This window comes from Papio anubis, chromosome 8 (genome assembly GCF_008728515.1).
Source record: "Papio anubis isolate 15944 chromosome 8, Panubis1.0, whole genome shotgun sequence".
Classification (NCBI taxonomy): domain Eukaryota; kingdom Metazoa; phylum Chordata; class Mammalia; order Primates; family Cercopithecidae; genus Papio; species Papio anubis.
This window is the reverse complement of record NC_044983.1, coordinates 76,100,428-76,121,025: the sequence shown is the minus strand read 5'-3', so window position 1 is coordinate 76,121,025 and position 20,598 is coordinate 76,100,428. Positions and strand designations below refer to the sequence as shown.

The window sequence follows — 20,598 nt, the reverse complement described above, 5'->3', positions numbered from 1 at the left end:
TACTATTTGAGTGTACTTTGGAATCTTCTAACTTCAAACTTATCCCTAATCTCAAACATTTATTGAATGAGTTTGGTACAGGAAAAATAATACAGAAATGGAAGTTCAGGAGTCCTGGGTCCTAAAACTGACTGGAGTCACTGTGGCAATCTCTCTGGGTATGCTTCATTGGGTAGTCTCTTTTCAATCTAAGTAATTCTACAATAATCTTGAAACCATCTTATGTATTATCTCACCGTTAGGACCTGTGCCAAGAAGACTGTCTTGTGTTTAGCTTTCACTAAGTTTCTAACGCATACCTAATTACACTTGGAAGATTAGTTTTTTCTTATTGCCAAATTTAAGACTGGCCGTGGTGGGAAAAAAATAATCTGGCTGACAGTAAAGTGGCAGTATTAATAGCAGGTAAGGCGCCATGCAGTTTTTCATTCACTTTAATTAGCGGAATAGATTTCCTATAGTTCAATTTCTTTCTTTAAACTTCAGAAAGACAGTCATGTCATAGCCTAAATTCTGAAGAACCTTTAGTTTTCTTACCTAAACACAGATCCAAAATTCAATTTCCTGTACCTGCTCCCAAACACTGGTCTGTGGTGATTTGTGGTGAAAAAGAAAGAAGTTCAAGTAGTGATTTTTTCTATTAAGCTGAAGTTGGTGTCTAAATTCTTAATTTCCTAAATTATGTCATTTTTATTGTCAAAACATCCTTCGTCCAGTACTCACACATACAAAATTTTATCATTTTAGTTATCTGTTGACTAAGCAAAACAAAAAGTAACTACAACGGTCCCAACACCTAAAAAAAACTAAGCACAAATCCAACTCTGAAATAGAAATGTTTGGTCAATACTGCCTTAGCCAAAATGATTAAGTAATCTCTTTGACTTTACGCAGTTATCTCTAGTGGCAGACCTTTTTCTGAAGCAGCCCCATTTCACCTTTGGATAATTAAAAACCGATTTTCAATCTTGAGCCAATCGTCCCAATCATGACCCCTTAGAAACACATAAAGTATCTTAATTATTCTGCCTCATGATAGCTCTTTACATGTTTAAAGATACTAGGCATTATAATGCTATGTAGGCTTCCCTGTATTGTGCCCTTCTCCAAACAAAATCAACGAACTCCTATTTTTCTAAGAAAAGTCTGAATAATCTAATCAGTTCTGATTTCCTTTGCTCTATTACTAACTTTGAAATAACCTAAAAAGCTAGTTATGTTTTCTCTACATTAATAAAATTTCAAAGACTTGAAATTTATAACATCACATCACTTGTAGTCAATCAGTCCACAAATATACAACACGGGATGAAGCAGTTTACCTTTGCTTTTCAACCCATTTCCAAGATTATGCACAAATGTAAATTAAAAGGGAATTTTTAATGTTTTCTAAAACCTGTAGAGAATCTTAAAAGATACACTGATTACAAATCACTGCTACTAATTAAAGCAGCATTACTTGGAGGTAGTTTGTCATTTATGTACTTTCATATAAAAACATACAAATAAACAAAAAACCCTTATAGTATTCTATAATTCAAACTTGTAAGCCTGAAGTACAAAGATATCTGAATTATACATGTCAAGTTCATTAAGGTGTTTCCCTTACCCCAATTAGTCTAAATTAGTACACTTGCAAAGAAATCTGAATTAAATGTCAGTCAATAAAATTCACAAAGCCAGAAGCAGTTTAGTGCTCACAAGTTTATATTTTTAGGTTTGAATAAAGACTCTTGTGTATTTTCTAAATACACAGACAAAACAGTTTCGGAAGTTTACATACATGTCTTAGGACACTTATATTAGGTAGGTAATTTACATTTTAAAAAGTTGGTCTTCGTAAAAGATCTTCCCAAAGAGCTTTTACAAACAGCAGGCAGAAGTGTTCTTTTATGTTTACAGTGTTCAAAATGCCAATGCTCCCACTAAATAATGGCCTCAACCATCACTCTCCTCAACCCAAAATATTGTTCTCAATAGCTAGTGTACTCCAAATTTAAGTACCCAATGTCATCAAATTTAGGGCTAGAAAACATCTTTTGAAGTGTGCTTATCCCTAACACATTTTAAACTATCTAGAATTCTTTAACTTCAGTTGAAAGCAGGGATACAGCAGGAAAAAAAAAAAACTTTCCACTTTAAGTCCTAAAGTGACTAAACACCTGTTAGTTCTAAGTGTGGATATTATGTACCATCGTTAAGTTTAAGGATCTGGGTGACTGAACGGCACAAAAACTGGGGTTTCTATCTAGTTCTTCAGATAAAAACCATTCTTTTATAAAATTAAAATGCCACAGCCGGTTAAGAGCATGTGCTACACTGATGTGTCTTAATATAGTCAAAGTGACAAAACAACTGCTTTATGAGGAAAGAGTAGTAAGGAAATTTGTTGGGGGGAGGAAAGACACTCAAAATTTTAAACACAGCTGTCTTATAGGAAAAATATAAATCCATAGACTCCATTAAGAGCTGAAATTCTACAAGAGTTGTTCAGTGAGGCAGCAATAGAGCCTCCTTGAAAGAGTATGGGCTTCAGAATCAGACGTGCTCAAAGCCCCCAGCTCTATCACAGCTGTGTTAAATTAGCCAAGTTTCTGAATTTCTCTGAGCCTTTCCTCATCTATAAAATGGAGACAATTAGCACCTACCTTATAGAGGATTAAGGTAAAATCAGGTATACAGCACAATGGCAAGTGTGGGCACTCAAAAAAAAATTGGTAGTTTTTTGAATCGTTTTTCAGAAAAATGAATCTAAACCCTTCATGCTATGTTCAGAAAATCCTAAAAAATATAAATAAAGCTTACTAAAGTTTTAAAATTTAAGATTTTTAAGAACCTATTTTCCATCACACTTTCCCCCATATGATACTACTCCAGTCATATTCAGGCCCTTTACACCATTTTGTATTAATATAAATGACGAAGTCCTAATCCTTTCATTTCCTATTTTCTCCTTCCTTTCCCCTGTCTTTTCTCATTTCTTTTTCCTCTTGGTTATCTATTATTAAACAACTTTAAGATGTGTTATGCACCTATTATGTACCAGTGTTCTAAGCACTTTACATGAATTAACTCATTTAGCTCACTCTTCTCCATTAGGATGGCTGTACCTAACCCAGCTAGTGTGTTTTCCTCAATTTCAAAGCTACTCATTACTGTTCAGTTTCCCTTTCCTATAATGTTTCTTCTTTTTTAAACTCTTAATTGCTAGTGTGCTAAATTTAGCAAAATATCTAGTAAATAAGAAAGATGAACAGGGGTCCATATGGAAGTATGTGTCTCTGAGAACTCTAAGAAATAATGCACAATCTTGATTTATGAGACTGTCTGTAACTACAGAGTGAATATGAAAGAAAGTTTATACTCTTCCCCTTCATTAAAATTAAAAGCTCTAAAATACTTTTTCATTTAAAATATAAATTACAAGAGACAACTTCGCCAAATGTGTAACATAATTCTGCCAGAGTTCCACAGACAAAATTATGAGTATTTCATTGTTACCTCTGAGACCAATCATAAGTTCTTAGTATCTATCAACTTCCTGAAATTTTACTGTAAGTCAGAAAAAGAATACACTTAAAAAAATAGAAATGTCCAGTAGTATACCTTAGTACTAAAACTATTTTTTAAAAAGATCTAGATGGGAAAAGGCAGTCCCTCGAGATCATGAAACAAAATAAGTTAGGCAGTCAGCAAGTAGAAAAATCTGTCAATTCTGTTTCTGGTAAAATGTTTACTTCAAAGAAATTTTTATATAGGCTGAGGCTAATATATTCAAGAGTATAAACACTTTTCCTTTGGATTACCTAAAAACAAACTTTTAAAGTATCATATTTCAATTGACTAAAAATATAGCCAAATCTGTCACAACACAACATAAAATGGACAATTATAGAATATTTTAAATTAACAGTAACAAGCCATCTACATCAAACCTTATTTCCAACTAAAACCAAACAAAAGCACAACAATCCCGTAGTGTACCAAGTGTGTATTTCAATTTACTGTATGCAATCTAACAAAAATTTGGTCATAATTTACCAGATATACATAAATGATTTAAGTAGTAAAAGAAAATTCAGCTTCAAGAGAGTAAGTTCATATCTTGAGGAAAAGTAAAAGTACATTAAGAATGTAAAGCCAAAGTCCAGTTTCTATGCAATAAGTGAACTGTAGTCTAATAAAGCAGATTTAGGTGATTTTTAGATATATATCTTTGTTCTTTAATATATATTTATATATAGACAGATCTACCAATTGTAAACTAGTTTATTTAAAGGAAGGGAATAAATGGGATGAAAGAAATCTTTATACTATACTTACATATTCACAAAGAACATTTTACGTTTAAAATACTTTTTCATTCATAGTATCTTTGCCCAACTAATTTCTACCAGAAATACATGTTACTCATTTGTCTAGAACATTAAGATGTACTCATCTGTTTTAAACAAAAATCAAACTGAAACTATTCTTATCTGTCAGGTTTACAGTTATGTAGAAACTACAATATAGATGACAAAAGATGCATCTAACCATGTAACTGTAATTTATCTTTGATTTATCCAAGCAGAAACATCATTGTCTAACAATAAACCATTATTCTACTGAAATCAGAGACAATGATAAAGCTTGTCTCTTAAAAAACATCAACTTTCCAACTTTGATCAGATGGAGCACCAAAGGGATTATATCTGTCAAAGCATCTTTGCAATTTTTTCCACATAACTAGCATAATTTAGTTACCTGATATAAAATAGGAAAATATACTCAATTTTTATTTAAAAGAAAGCTGAAAATATGACATCCCTCAATCTTATATAATATACAATATGCTAATAAATGCCATACATGTTAACAATACGTGAAATGCTGCTGAGAGTTCCACAATCAGCTAATTCATGTCACCAGGCTAAGTAAATCTGACAATTTCACCTCAATATGTCACCCTTTGTACCCTGAAGAATTTAGTTTATAGAATAATAAAGCTTCTCAGAATTTTATTTGTAAGATTTTTGAGACTGTTGAATCATGGTGACTACTAGAAGGGCTGTATCAAGGTGTAGTGACTTCAAGGAACAGAAAAAAATAAATTAAGTATTGATCATAATTTCAAAACAATCAATATCCCACTAAGTATGAAACGAAAGAGAATGCACATTTTGTGTTAATTTTAATGATAAAAGGGACATGGGTAAAAACCTGATATTTCACTTATATTGCATAACAAGCTAACCAAACTGGACATGGTGGATAAATTATAAAACAAATCATTTTACTTATTTCTATGATTTTTCTTTCAATTAGGTCTTTCAAATAGGACTGAGGTATAGTACACTGGCAAAAATAAAGAGGCAAACAAGAATAGTGCCAAAGTAACAGATACCCAAAACCGAATACCATGTCAGAAAACATCATATAGTAACCATTTATCAGATTAGAGCAGCAGAAGAAAGTTACTTCTAAATCATAATCATTTTAGTGGTATTTGTCAACTTCGCCACGGTAACTTCATAACATCATTCTTCATTTGTGAAGTAGTAAAATTCATGTCAAAAAGGAAGGGGGGAATGGAGGAAGTCAGTTAGTTCATTCCAATAAATTACCTCTCCAGTTCTTATAAACATGCCCATCAGCACAAAATTGAGAAATAATACCTAAGACTAGAAGAGACTTGGTTTAAGTTATGAAGCAAATTAAATGGAAAAATACAAGAAAATAGAACCAATGGGGTTGAAAAAGCCCCTCACTGAAAATCTGTATTAAAAAAAATAAAATTAATAAAAATAAAAATAGAAACAAAACTCTACTAGTACAAACTAGCCTGAGTGGTTTGATGGACAGAGTGATTGGGTCAATTGTCACTGTACTTCCATAAATGGATTTTCTCCATTCATGTTAAAGTAGCACATGAATGTAAGCTCTTTAAGGACTATTTTCATAGGACCCAAATAGTTACTGTATATCCTATAAATAGAAAATATTTTACTTTGATAACTGACTGAATATGTGGGGACTCCATGTAATCCAACCACATGGTTGTTTGCTGTATAGTCCTGTGCAAATATAAAAAAAAATTTTTTTTGCTATAAGGCTTTGACCCTACAGTTTTCACAGCAACATAACTACTATCCAGCATGTACCATATTTTGCAAGCCTTCAAGTTCAACAATCCAAATTGTCGATTCATATTAGGTCCAAATGCAGCATCCTTGAGGAGTATAGTAGGTCAGTTAATCATCTAGAGACATACAAACTTCTCCTGATTCATCCCATCGAGAGGGATCATTCTGATCTTCTCCATCATCAACTAGCTCTTCATCAGCTTCTCCTACTTCATTCTCCTCGTATTCTTCATCCCGAGGGAATTCTGTATCCTGTCCCTGATCTACACCTTCTTGCCCTCCTGGTTGTGATTTATCTGCACAGTCTACACAAACACCATAACGTCGAGATCCATGTCTTATTCCAACACTGGCTGCTAACATGAAGATCTTCTTACACACCATACATTTGTATTTTTTATCCTTTTTATGCACCTAATTGAAGGGGGGAAAAATCCAATATAAGGATATTATATATAATAGAATGCATTTGAACCACTCAAATTAAACCACACATTTAGTAATGAGTGAATATACCACTGTTTCTCTGTAAAAAGCTCACTATCAGTTCATAAAGTCAAACTCTTTGTTTAAAGCAATTTAGGAGACAATCTTCCTTAAATTCACAATTAACTGTTTAAATCCCTTTAAACTTCACTGACATAAATACAGTTTATCTCAAAGATCAGCTGTATTTAAAGTTACTTACCAGGGAATGTCTTTTTACATGTTCTCTTCGAGTAAACAGTTTTCCACAAATATCACAGCTAAATGATCTCACTCCTGTGTGAATGAGCAAGTGCCTTTTTAGTGTTCGTCTGTATTTGGCTACATAGCTACAATGAGGGCATTTTAACTTGTTCATGATTAGAGATGATTCACCTATGAGAATTAACAAAAAAAGAGAAAGTGCTTATTATACATTAAACAGAAAACTTGCTATCAAAACTTCTTATCTCTGAGAACAGCAATTATGTAGAACTACTGATACTTGTTTTTTAAAAAATGCAGAATATGAAAGCTTTTAATTCTTAACAATTATTTAATAATTCTGTATTTGTTTAGTTGACAAATACTTGCCATTTTCCCAAGTTTCTTGTTTTGGCCAAGATTCTGGCAATAATCCATACTTGAAATCATTTGAAGCACCTGGTATCAATCCATACTTGAAATCATTTGAAGTACCTGGTATCAATCCATACTTGAAATCATTTGAAGGACCAGGCATCAAACCATACTTGAAATCATGTGAAGTACCTAGTACAAGTAAAAAGTCTGAATTAGTAACGTTAATAAAGATCTATCTCTTATCAGAGTCAGAAAACAGAAAATATATTTATATCCTATGAGCATTATGATAGAACTTCTTAATGAGTTAAATAAAACTGTATTTTAGTCTAAAATTGAGATGTCTTCCTACTTTATTATCACAATTAAACAAAATACCATTCAACTATAATAGAAGAAATTCAGTTTAAAAAAAAAAAATCATGGGCCAGGCACAGTGGCTCATGCATATAATCCCAGCACTTTGGGAGGCTGAGGCAGAAGGATCACTTGAGCCCAGGAGTTTGCAACCAGCCTGGGCAACATGGAGAAACTCCATCTCCGTCTCTACAAAAAAATTTTAAACATTAGCTGGGCATGGTGGTGGGTGCCTGCAGTCCCAGCTACTTGGGAAGACTATCTCTGAGACCAGGAGTTGCAGTGATTCAAGATTGCGCCACTGTACTCCAGCCTGGGTGACAGTGAGACCATGTCTCAACGAAAACAAACAAACAAAAAAAGAGGTGCTGGTGGGGGGAAAAAAAACATGAGTATCATTTAACTGTGCAGACGCCACAAGAAATTACCCTTTTAAAGGATGGGTATATTCAAACCAGAACTCCTAATAGTTGCTTTTTTCTAACTACTCTATCACTTGAGATTATATCACCCTAAAGCCCAGCTATCAAATGGGATATTCTCCTTATTACAAACCCAGGACAGGCACATAATTTTAAGATTAATTAGTATAGAAAAATGGACTGAGAATAAAGAATATACACAGGATAATTAAAAATTTAAAGTTCTATTACTATATCATTGTTGTTTCAGACATATTAGGGCAAGGTAACTGAATGCTCTCAGGGTTCACTGAAATTTCTTTCTAACTCCATCCTTAAATAAAATAACGTGCAGAAGACAGAATCAAAATAGAATAATGCATGTGCCTAAGAATCTTCAGATTAGCAAGGGCGGGAATTATATCCACTGGATTTAATTCTATCTTTAATGTAATTCCTTGGACCAGGAACCTTTTGGCAATAGGAATATATCCAGAATCTTCCACATCTATTGCCACCCTGATCCAATCAATCGTGAGCTCTAGCCCCTGGACTGTCTTCAGTAGCCACCAAAAACTTGTCTCCCTACTTCCACTGTTGCCTTCCTGGAGTGTGTTCTGAGGAGAGAAATCCCAGATTCTTTAAAACACTACCTTAAGGCAGATCACCATCAGCTTACAAGGCTGCAAAGACTACCCACCCTCACAGTAAAAGCTAGAGACTTTCAGTATCTTCCAAAGCTTTACCTGGTGGAGCCCTGGCTTCCAACCACCCTTTCAGTCACTCTATTCCAACCATACTGACCTCTGTGCTGTTCCTCATCCATGATAAGCATGCTCCCAATTCAAAGCACTTAAGCTGCCTAAAACACTCCTTGCCAAGATACAGTTCACTCAAGCAGCAATAATACATTTTCCTCCCATGGGCATCACGGTTTCAAAAGTAAAGAATGTTTACCCAAATAGATTTGCTAAGAATCATTTCCCATATATGTTCCCAGACATGTTGTTCCTCTTAAAAATTAAGATAACTTAAGATTCCTTTTGGTGAAAGTCTTAATACCCAACAAAGTAAAAATGTCTCTAAAGTATTTTAAAACTGCACATCATTACTATTACTGTAAACTGTGCTGTACTTGGAATATCTTGACCGGTTTTTGATGTAAAGAAAGCTCCCTGCACCCATAGCTACCTATAATTCAACTATAATTCATCATAGTTGCACCTAATTCGTGTTTGGAAGTAAGCTGTAAGAATCCTAAAGTGAAACATTTCTGTGTGAGGGATAAAGAATGGGATGGAGGTGGTAGCCTGGAGGTCAACCTACTGTTAGTTTCACATTTCTAAATAAAGTTTGAGCTTTATGATCCATATTTATTGTCTAAATCAGTACAAAGTCAAACTCCAAGACAGCAAGAACTGTGCCTATCTTACTTGCCTTGGTTTTTCTACTAAGACATATGCCCTACAATTACTTGTAGAATAAATGTTACCTAGCACATGCCAATAAGTTCTTCTGACTTGCTTAAAATAACTTGGGAAACTAGTATCAAAAGACATGTTAGATGTTCTAATATCTATAATTATTCACAACATATAAGAATAAGGAAATAGGCCAGGCACAGTAGCTCGTGCCTGTCATCCCAGTAATTTGAGAGGCTGTGGGAGGATCGCTTGAGCCCATGAGATTTAGGCCAGCCTGGGTGACAAAGCGAGAGCCCATCTCAAAAGAAAGACAGAAGAATATCCCTAAAACAATTTGTAAACTGAAAATCCGAGATTCAACATCCATGATAACAAGGAATGTAACACTCTATCTGGAACACAAAATGGTAATTCAAATTAAGTAAACCTTGCCCCAAATTTCTTCCATCTCTCCTAATTCTTACAACAGAGAATACTTGTAGGAATTACAAGAGTGGCCTGAATAAAGGTACTCTCATTGTAATTCACTACACTTAAGGATCATTGAGGTCATAGAGCTCTTCAAAATGGTGCTTACTGATCAATAATATCCTTCTAGGTACATTATTCCATAATAGAAAACTAAGGAAAAAGCAATGTAAGTTTTTGACATCAAAATCATCAAGCAAAGGCTGATCTCAGATGCAAAAATACTAATGAATCTAAATGTCCCCTTTAAGAGGAATAACCCTATATCAAAGATTTACAAATTTAAAACTTTACATATGAATTCACACACCCCTAACTAAACCCATTCTTGGACTAGATTTCAAAACTGAGAAAGCAAGTGCAATAACATCTTCTTGCGCTGTTAGCAATTTTCTGTACAAACAAAATCTTTAAAATTCAACACATCTGAAAACTTGTTTTGTAAATTCTTTTAGACAGTCAGGGGAAACCACCTTAAGGCAGTTTCTTCAGAAATGTGGCTTTATTTTCATCAGTACATACTGAATTCAGAGCCCATGACTACTTTTTGTAAGAAGTACCTCATTGTCTCTGTTCTCATCAACTTTGAAAACAATTCCAAAGCTAGTAAAACTGAAACAATCAATAAACATCCATATCTATCTTCAACAAATACTAGTTTTGTCACGTTTTTATGTACACACACACATATATGCTTTCTATGCACTATCTGAAAACATGCATGCTCATAACTTCAAGCCTAAATGCATCTTCTAGAACATGCTCCTAGATAACCACCGTATAAGGAATTTAAAATTGCTTATCACTTAACACATACTACATATTCTGATTTCTGGTTGGTCCCAAAATGTCCTCTTTAGTCATTTTGTGTTCCCATGATCTAAGCAAGATCCATGCTGCCCTTTAGTTTACTTCCTTGGTCTCCTTCAATCTAGTGGTTTCCCCACTTGTCTATCATAACATTAATATTTTAGAGTTTGGACTACCTGTCGTATACATCGATGTCTGGGTTTTCCTTTGTCATCAGATACAAGCTAAACAGTTTCTCAAGAATACTGCATAAGAAATGTTGTGTGCCAGGTAGTACATCAAATCAGCCAGCCTTTAATTTCAGTTTGTTCTCTTACTAATGACACTGAAGTTTAATCACTTAGTTATGACAATCTTCCTCAGATCTCTTTATTCTAAATTTACCTTTTCCCCTTTGCAAGTGGAAATCATCTATGGGAATCTATGGGAATAATTTGAGACCATGTGAATATGATATTCCCCAACAACCTTTCACCCAATCATAGTGGGACAAGCTCATTAACAGTGGCTTAACATCCACTGATGATTTTGAATTATTTCCTGTGGGGGTTGCAAAATAGCTATTTTTCCAATTCTATCATTCTTCTATCAGCTTGGCATTCTTCTGTAAAGATTGACTTTCTTTTATTCTATTTCATTCATAACATACTCATGAATTCTGTTTTTATTTTCATCAAGCTTCCTCCAATGCACTGCTGATATCACACAGAACTAATCAACATTTTCTATAGCCATTAACTACACCATTTTGCATAAAAACTAATTAAAATAAATTCAATCATTATCGTAATTACCATTTCCATTCCGTATCTATATACCAGCAGGAAGCCATAAGGCATATTAACTCAATTACTTTTTATATGTAAGAGTTTTTAAACTAAACAAATGACTCCCTCAAACATACAAAACCAGAAACATCAATTTGCATTTACCAATTTTCCAAAGTCATCATAAACACAGCTAACATAGATTGAGAGTAGTTATATACAACAGAACCCCCTTATGGGAGAGAAATTACAGTAGGCTGCAGGTAAGATGTAACACTTCCCAATCTTAAATGTACTGTTGCTAAAATCTTACTGTACCTACCAGCATCACCTCCATCTTGACTAGTGCCAGCTTCAGCCAATAAATTTGCATTCACATTCCTATCACCATCTGGCCCCGAGAGTAGAGCACCATCTAAATCTGGAAAGGAAACATAGAAAAATTTATCTACAAACCACACCATAGCCACCACCCAAAACATCACTCTTTCTTGGAACTGTTTCTTAAATAAAAAGTACCATCTGTAAGTACTGAATTATCTACTGTGTCCAATACTACAAGGCTCACAGAAGCCTAAGACATGTACAGTGAGTACAGTGTACTGGTTACGAATGGGCTGTAGAACCAGCGTGAATTACATGCCACTCCTATTTCTGTTACAGGCTACGTGACCAAGTGCCTTAGTTTCTCCCTAATTTATATCATAGATGTGATCTAGGAATCTAATTGGATAATGTAACAAGCCAAGTGTTACAATTATGGTAATTGACACTCAAACAATACTGCTAGTACTAACCAGTAAGTACTAGGTGTATAAAACACATTGTTGGTGCATCCGTATTGGTTCATAAGTGGATAAGACTAATTAAAGCTAGAATGCTTGACTGAAGTGGTGGCTCGGGCCTATAATCCCAGCACTTTGGGAAGCTGAGGTGGGTGGATCATTTGAGGCCAGGAGTTTGAGATCAGCCTGGTCAACATGGAAAAACTACACCTCTATAAAAAATACAAAAATCAACCAGGTGTGGTGGCACACACCTATAGTCCCAGCTACTTGGGAGGCTGAGGTGGGAGGATCTGCCTGAGCCCAGGAGGCAGAGGCTACGGTGAGCTGAAATCACAACACTGCACTCCAGTCTAGGGCAACAGAGTGAGACCTCATCTCAAAAAAAAAAAAGTTTGACTGTCAGAATACAGAATATAGATGGCAAATAAAACCATGGGAGTGAAACAGATGAGACAGTGAGAAAAGATTAAGTACACTGAAGAATCCTAACATTTAATGAGTTACAAAAAAATATAAAAAAAACCTTTAAGGGAAAAGTAGTCCACTTTGTCAACGCTCCCTAGAATTCAAGATGAATGCTAAAAATGGACATCACTTTCATTCAATAAGCACCTAGGATGTCACTGGTAATCTTACTGAGCGATACTGGTGAGTAGGTGGGCAAGCAGATAAAACGAGAGTGGTCTGTTGTGAAAAGATGATGATCAATTAAGAAAAAATGCTGACAATCTTTCTGAGAAATTTAACTATAAAAGGGAAGTATAGGAAATAGGGTAATGATTTTTTCTTTTTTAAGAAAGTGAAAGTTACGTTTTTTTTGGAGACAGGGTCTCCCTCTGTCACCCAGGCTGGAGTGCAGTGAGATGGTGCAGTGGCACGATCTCAGCTCACTGCAACCTCTGCCTCCCAGGTTCAACCGATCCTCCTACTTCAGCCTCGCAAATAGCTGGGACTACAGGTGTACACCACCACACCTGGCTAATTTTTGTAATTTTTTGTAGAGACAGGGTCTCACTATGTCGCCCAGGCTGGTCTTGAATGCCTGGGCTCAAGCAATCCTCCTGCCTTGGCCTTCTAAAGTGCTGGGAGTACAGGCATGAACCACAGCACCTGGCCAAAAGTTACATATTTAAATGCTGACAGGAAGGAGTCACTAAAGGGAGAAGTTAAAGATACTAAAGATATTGCTGCGAAGAGAAGGAATTAACCATTGTGTAACAACATTCCTAAGGAGTCTTGCGATATAGGGGCACAGGTCTGGGTACTTAAGAGAGACAGCAGAGAATCAGTGTTAAAGCCAAAACTTAAGGACAGAGTTAAAGCCAAAACTTAAGGATATTCCACCAGGCTGTTGGTTTCTCTTTTCTCTGTAAGGTGAAATTAAGTAGAATGTAGCATTATTGCTTAGAATAAATGGGTTAGAAGCCAGAACAATGAACAAGCATTTAATGTGGAAAGAACAGTAAATAGATACAGAACTCCTCTGCCCAATTCTTAAGAACAGTATGGATACTGTTTAGGTATTTTCCCAGTATTTATCATAATGCATGATAAATAAAAGGCTTTTTAAAATATTGTTTGCCAGGCATGGTGGCTCAAGCCTGTAATCCCAGCACTTTGGGATACATATATACTATAGTTAAATGCTGGCTTGAATAGTCTGCCCTTTGCAACTTGTATCACTAAACAAAGTTTAGTTTTAATTCATGGTATCTGAAGAATAATTTGGTTTTTTGGTCTACAATTAAACTAAAACCTATCATGAACTGAAAATATTTAACTGAAATTTAGTGGTTTTGTTTTCTTAAAGTTAAATGTATTTCAATAATCAAAAAATAACATTGGTCAGGCATGTACTAGTCCTAGCTACTGAGGAGACTGAGGTGGGAGGATGGCTTGAGCCCAGGAGTCCAAGGCTGCAGTGAGCTACAATCACACCACTATACTCCAGTCCGGGCAAGAGTGAGACCCTGTCTCAACAAGATTGAAATAAAAATAAAAAATACAATTATTCAATTTCACTAGACTTCTCTATCTTTTTTAAAAAAGTCATCATTCTGAAATGCAGTCTGTTCAAAGGACATTTCTCACAATTCTGCCGAGTGGGTTTTCAAATACAGGTTTCTATTTATGCAAAATTCTATAGTGAACTGCTGAAGGCTTTCCTCAATTCTTAAGAGGCATCTCCTATCTCCTACCCCTAAAGTATTATATTAGAACTTGTGATTTCTAATTCTACATGGACAACAAGTATAGACCTTCTTGGCCAAAACCTTACGAAATAAATTGCAAGTGTATTTGTCTCATGTCTCTTTTGAAAGGCACCAACTACTTGGTTCTTGATATCAAAAACAAATCTCAATAACCGGTGAGTTCTTCCAAATTGACAATCTTTTGACAATAGTGTGCTTAACTTTCAGGACGCAATATATTATGTCACTGCTTACCTTATTCAAAACCAGCTAAACCACCTAGTAACTCATTATTAGAGATGTTGATGTGAATGGAATAGAAGCCAGACAACCAACCATTTACTTGACATGAATAAATTTTGCTTCATTAGGAAGCATGATAGCAACTCTTGGTCATCATCTTTTTCTCTAAAATTACAAGGTTACAAAATAAACTCTAATACACCTGCTTTTGTGATATCAAATATCTTCCTATGGGAATCTTAAGCTTCATTTAAAGGTAGCAAAAAAAGGGCTAAGATTTCTTTGCAAACAGCACAAATCCTTTCTGAAGACTAATTCAAACATTAGTTTCCTTACCCCTCTTCTCACTACTGCACTTGTCTAACACACACACACACACACACACACACACACACACACACACACACAAACACCACACTGGTTTCACAAGATGACAGCTATTTTTCTGACTGGTGGCAGGTACACCTGTGGCATGTAATATTCAAATGACCAGAACTAAATGACAAGCCATGTAGGATGTCTTCTATTTTAAAAAATGTCTTTTCTCAGTGAAAAGATAGCAATCTCTATAACAAAAACAGATTGTATGCATCCAGCAGTAAAATCTTTCAACATTTTATCAATGAGCAAACTAAGGCTGACAGAGGTTAAATAACAAGCTAATGGCAGAGGTCTGCACTATTTAGTAACTGTATTACATTGCTTCCCGACAGTTTATTACAAGCACCCAGCCTCAGGGCCTGGCACCTAAGCAGGCAATCAAAAAACTGCAATTTGCAATGCTGGGAACATGAGAGCAGAAGTATATTCACACGTACTTTGCTGCTGACACTTGATATGCTCTTTTTGTGAAATGAACAAAAATAAACATTAATTCCACTCTGTCTTAAACCAGCATCCATTTTATTACTTTCCCTTTATTTAAAAATACATTCTCCAAAATCTTAAGGATACCAAGGTACTAGCTATCATTGCTCTTTACAGTAAGACTTTTTGTCTACTTTAAAGCAACCTCCTCCTTAGAATTCACATTTATATATTTCCCTAATTAACCAAATTAACCATTTAAAAAAATATATTCATGAGAGGTATTATTCATGGAAGGACAGATACAGTGGCTCATGCCTGTCTCAGTACTTTGGGAGGAGGCCAAAGTAGGAGGATCGCTTGAGCCCAAGAGTTCAAGGCTGCAGCGAGCTCCCACTGCACTCCCTCCATGGGCGAAAGACCAAGACCCTGACTCCTAAAAAAAAAATGAAAATATTACCATAGATTTTTAAAAATCTTATAACAAACAGTGGAAAAAGAATGAGATGGGATTAAAAGACTGGTCTAAATCTCAGTCTCTACCTCCCAAAAATGTGCCCTTGACCAATGATATTAGTAAATGAAAATACTGAGCAAAGTACAAGACAAAACAAAGTATCATTAAAGACAAGACTAATCTTGGTGCCTTGGTCATGTCAGGAATCTCTTAGATCATGGTGGGCTACCAACCCTTCTGAATTATGTGTGAAGTGAGTAGTATAGCACCTGCCTGTGAATGCTAAATTAAACAAGACTGAGTTGGAAAGAAGGTTTCCCCGACTATTTGCTTGTGATTCTCAATATTCCAACCATTAGGCAAGTGCAGACTAATCCAGATTTTCTTAGAATACAAATACTCTTGAAAAGATATGAGACAAGACACTGGGAAAGAAGTTTTAAGAAACAGCTAAACAAGTTGTATAAAAACTCAGACTCAGATCCACTCAACTTTCATTTTCATATAAATACATATCAGCGCAAGTTTCTCTTATGGTAACAGTTTCAGAACTAAAAGCAAATGCATTCGGTGCTGCCCCTCCCCACCCCCAAACAGGTACAGACTTTTTCTCTTCGGTTTTCTCCTTTCAATGGACAGTAAATTCAGTTGCAAATGTATTATATAAACCACCCTTTACAGTTCCTGAAGTGGCCTTTTAAACTCAAAATAGCTTCCCTTTCACTCGCAAACTCATTGACAAGTGACTGACCCATCTTAGACTAGGCTCAAGTGCTTCTTCCTTGCATTATTCCAAAGTGCTGTTATTTCTCCCTAACAGGTTCCCCCAGTACATGCCCCACCTCCAATCCATGAAAAATGCTCTTAAACTTTGTAGTCTTAAATGCAATATAAACAGATCAAATCTCTAGTTAAAAACCACTCATTACTTCAGAGTCTGTAAAACAAGTCACAATTTATTACAATACAAAAATAACTAGTTATACCTATAGACAAGGTGGTAGGAAATTGGAGATGTCCCCACACTACTCCCTTTCTATTCTTCTACCCACTCATTCCAATTTCTTTCCACCTTGCAAGTCAACGAATGCTCTTCTTCTCCTCCTAGCAAACCTGTAAATAACAAAAGATTCACTCACACTGCCTTCTCTATGAAGCTTTCCCCAACTCTCCTGGACAGTTAGGACTGTTCCACTGCACCGCCTCATGCATCTTAAATAGTCTACTTTTAACATTTATCACAGGGCACTGCGTATGCTTCTACCCCACAGTCAGCCTATTGTGAATAAGTTCCACATAAGGGACTCCTCAATCTTGACATTATGTGGCCTATTGCTCGGTGTCTTTAGATTTTAAATAAATACATTTCCAAATTTCCTATTGTATGTGGAAAGCTATTTTGGAGTTCCCAGAAAGTTGTAACATTTCTGAAGAGTAAAGCTTTGAATGAAAATTTACACTATCTGGTCACCCTACTACATATTAAGGCTGTATCAGAAACCAAAAATTCAGTTCTATAAAAAACTTTCAGGGACTGACCTTTATATGGTTTAGACAATTTAACACCTTCAGCAGGAAGAAGTCACAAAAACGTCTTAACTGACCCAGCTCTTCAGCTTCACTCTGATCACTTAAAGAGTTTCTAACTTACAGGTAATAATCACCAGTGCAGACACTTCTTGGGTCAAGTACAATACAGGGAAGGAAAGCCAACAGTAAGCAGAGAAAAAGTGGAAAAAGTGGCAGACTACTATTTCCACTACCATATGGTTGCGTACTACCATCTTTTAAAATTAAATACTGAAGATTCTTATGCATTAGTATATCGTATAACTCATTAACTATTATTTATTTTTAAAAATAAGCATCAAGGGGGGCCGGGCGCGGTGGCTCAAGCCTGTAATCCCAGCACTTTGGGAGGCCGAAATGGGCGGATCACGAGGTCAGGAGATCGAGACCATCCTGGCTAACACGGTGAAACTCCATCTCTACTAAAAAATACAAAAAATTAGCCGGGCGAGGTGGCGGGCGCCTATAGTCCCAGCTACTCGGGAGGCTGAGGCAGGAGAATGGCGTGAACCCGGGAGGCGGAGCTTGCAGTGAGCTGAGATCCGGCCACTGCACTCCAGCCTGGGCGACAGAGCAAGACTCTGTCTCCAAAAAAAAAAAAAAAAAAAAAAGGCATCAAGGCTGAGTATGGTGGCTGCAACCCCAGCACTCTAGGAGGCTGAGGCAGGAGGAGAGTTGAGCCCAAGAGCTGGAGACCAGTGTGGGCAAATAATGAGACCCTGTCTCTATTTTTAAAATCTTAAAAAAAAATTAGTCAAGAGTGGTGGCCCGTGCCTGTAGGTGTGCCCAGGTACTCAGAGGCTGAGGCAGGAGGATCACTTGGGCCCAGGAGTTTGAGGCTGCAGTGAACTATGACCACTGCACTCCAGCCTGGGTGACAGAGGGAGATCTTTCTTTTTTTTGAGACATAGTCTCGCTCTGTCCCCCAGGCTGGAGTGCAGTGGCGCTGTCTTGGCTCACTGCAACCCCCGCTCCCGGGTTCATGCCATTCACCTGCCTCATTCATCCTCCGAAGTAGCTGGGACTACAGGCGCCCGCCACCACGCCCGGCTAATTTTTTTGTATTTTTAGTAGAGACAGGGTTTCACCATGTTAGCCACGATGGTCTCAATCTCCTAACCTTGTGATCCACCGGCCTCGGCCTCCCAAAGTGCGGGGATTACAGGCATGAGCCACCGCACCCGGCCTTTTTTTTTTTTTTGAGATGGAGTCTCGCTCTGTCACTCGGCTGGAGAGCAGTGGCACGATCTCTGCCTCTTGGGTTAAAGTGATTCTCCTGCCTCAGCTTCCCGAGTAGCTGGGATAATAGGCACGCGCCACCACGCCCAGCTAATTTTTGTATTTTTAGTAGAGACAGGGTTTCACCATGTTGGCCAGGATGGTCTCGATCTCTTGACCTCCTGATCCACCCGCCTCAGCCTCCCAAAGTGCTGGGATTACAGGCGTGAGCCTCAGAGGGAGATCTTGTCTCTTAGTAAAATATAAAATAAAATAAAATAAAATAAATAAGCTTATCAGGCTTTCAGCATCCTCCCCCCAATTATTAGAACCCCAGTTACTAATGAAAAATGAAATTAAATTCTGATTTGTAGCTCATCCTTCATAGCATACTCCATGGGATGCCTAAAAGGTTTGGCAAAACACCCGGAATCTCCTAAGAGAATAAAAACTAATCCAGGTCCATAAATCTGTTATGTGAGACCCTTGGGGTAAGACTTAGAATGTAGAATGTTTCAGATTTTATAGCTATGACTGTAACACCTCATGTGGGGTCTGGAGTAGCACCCTATAATCAAAACATTAATATTTATACAAAACATTAATATTTATACAGTAAAACATGAATATTTGTAGGGCATGCTGGCTCACGCCTGCAATCCCAGCACTTTGGGAGGTTGAGGCAGGCAGATCACCCGAGGTCAGGAGTTCAAGACCAGCCTGACCAACTTGGAGAAACCCTGTCTTGTCTCTACTAAAAATACAAAATTAGCCAGGCATGGTGGCACATGCCTGTAATCCCAGCTACTCAGGAGGCTGAGGCAGGAAAATCGCTTGAACCCGGAGGCGGAGGTTGCTATGAGCCGAGATCACACCATTCATTGCACTCCAGCCTGGTCAACAAGAGTGAAACTCCATTTCAAAAAAAAAAAAGAAAAAAAGCCCATGAATATTCACATTTAAGGAAGTAAAAAAATATAAATAGCTGCTTTGTTGCCAAAATGATTAAGAAAAAGCTTTGGGTCTCTAGAGCTTTTAAGATTTCAGAATTTTAAGGTAGAAATTTTACTTCTTTCCCATTAGGGAGGCTGTCTGGGATATACTCAAGGCTAGTATTGTGGCAAAACTGAATCTAAAGCCCAAGTCTCCTTCACCAAAGCCATGTCCCATGGTTTTGAAACGTATTTTAGACTGGACACGGTGGCTAAAGCCTGTAATCCCAGCACTTTGGGAGGTCAGGCTAGAGGATCCCTTGAGCCTGAGACCAGCCTCCTAGGCAACAAAGCGAGACCTTCATCTTTACTTAAAAAAAAAAAAAAAATTAGCCAGGCATGGTGGTGCACGCCCACCTGTAGTCCCAAGTACTGTGGGGCTGACTGTGGAAGAGTGAGGTGAGAGAATCACTTGAGCCCAGGAGGTAGAGGTTTCTGTAAGCCATGATCGTGACACTGCACTCCAGCCTGGGTGACACAGCAAGACTCTGTCTCAAATATACGCCTTATTAGGATTTGTTAAATCTATCTAGTTTGAATATTCTTTTCTCAAAATAGTTTTCAAAGTACCAAATTATATGCTTTTTTACCAAAAAAGCAATTACACAAATAAACGCAAAGCTTAAACCTGATTTCTTTTTTTTTTTTTTTGAGACGGAGTCTGGCTCTGTCGCCCAGGCTGGAGTGCAGTGGCCAGATCTCCGCTCACTGCAAGCTCCGCCTCCCGGGTTTGCGCAATTCTCCTGCCTCAGCCTCCCCAGCAGCTGGGACTACAGGCGCCCGCCACCTCGCCCGGCTTATTTTTTTTTTTGTATTTTTAGTAGAGCTGGGGTTTCACCATGTTAGCCAGGATGGTCTCGATCTCCTGACCTCGTGATCCGCCCGTCTCGGCCTCCCAAAGTGCTGGGATTACAGGCTTGAGCCACCGCGCCC

At 37.0% G+C, this 20,598-nt stretch overlaps 1 protein-coding gene across 2 annotated transcripts in view; it reads right to left on the bottom strand.

The window, feature by feature from the left end:
- Nucleotides 1-1,361: 1,361 nt before the first annotated feature.
- The window catches only part of ZBTB10 (zinc finger and BTB domain containing 10), a 40,903-nt gene continuing 21,666 nt past the window's right edge, over nucleotides 1,362-20,598 (bottom strand). For both annotated transcript variants that reach the window (XM_031669646.1, XM_021942457.2), the window contains exons 3-6: nucleotides 11,722-11,820; nucleotides 7,185-7,361; nucleotides 6,814-6,986; nucleotides 1,362-6,539 (exon numbers count right to left, since the gene is read on the bottom strand). In XM_031669646.1, coding sequence (XP_031525506.1) covers nucleotides 6,234-6,539; nucleotides 6,814-6,986; nucleotides 7,185-7,361; nucleotides 11,722-11,820 — 755 coding nt within the window. In that variant the 3' untranslated portion in view covers nucleotides 1,362-6,233. The remainder of the gene's footprint in view (nucleotides 6,540-6,813; nucleotides 6,987-7,184; nucleotides 7,362-11,721; nucleotides 11,821-20,598) is intronic.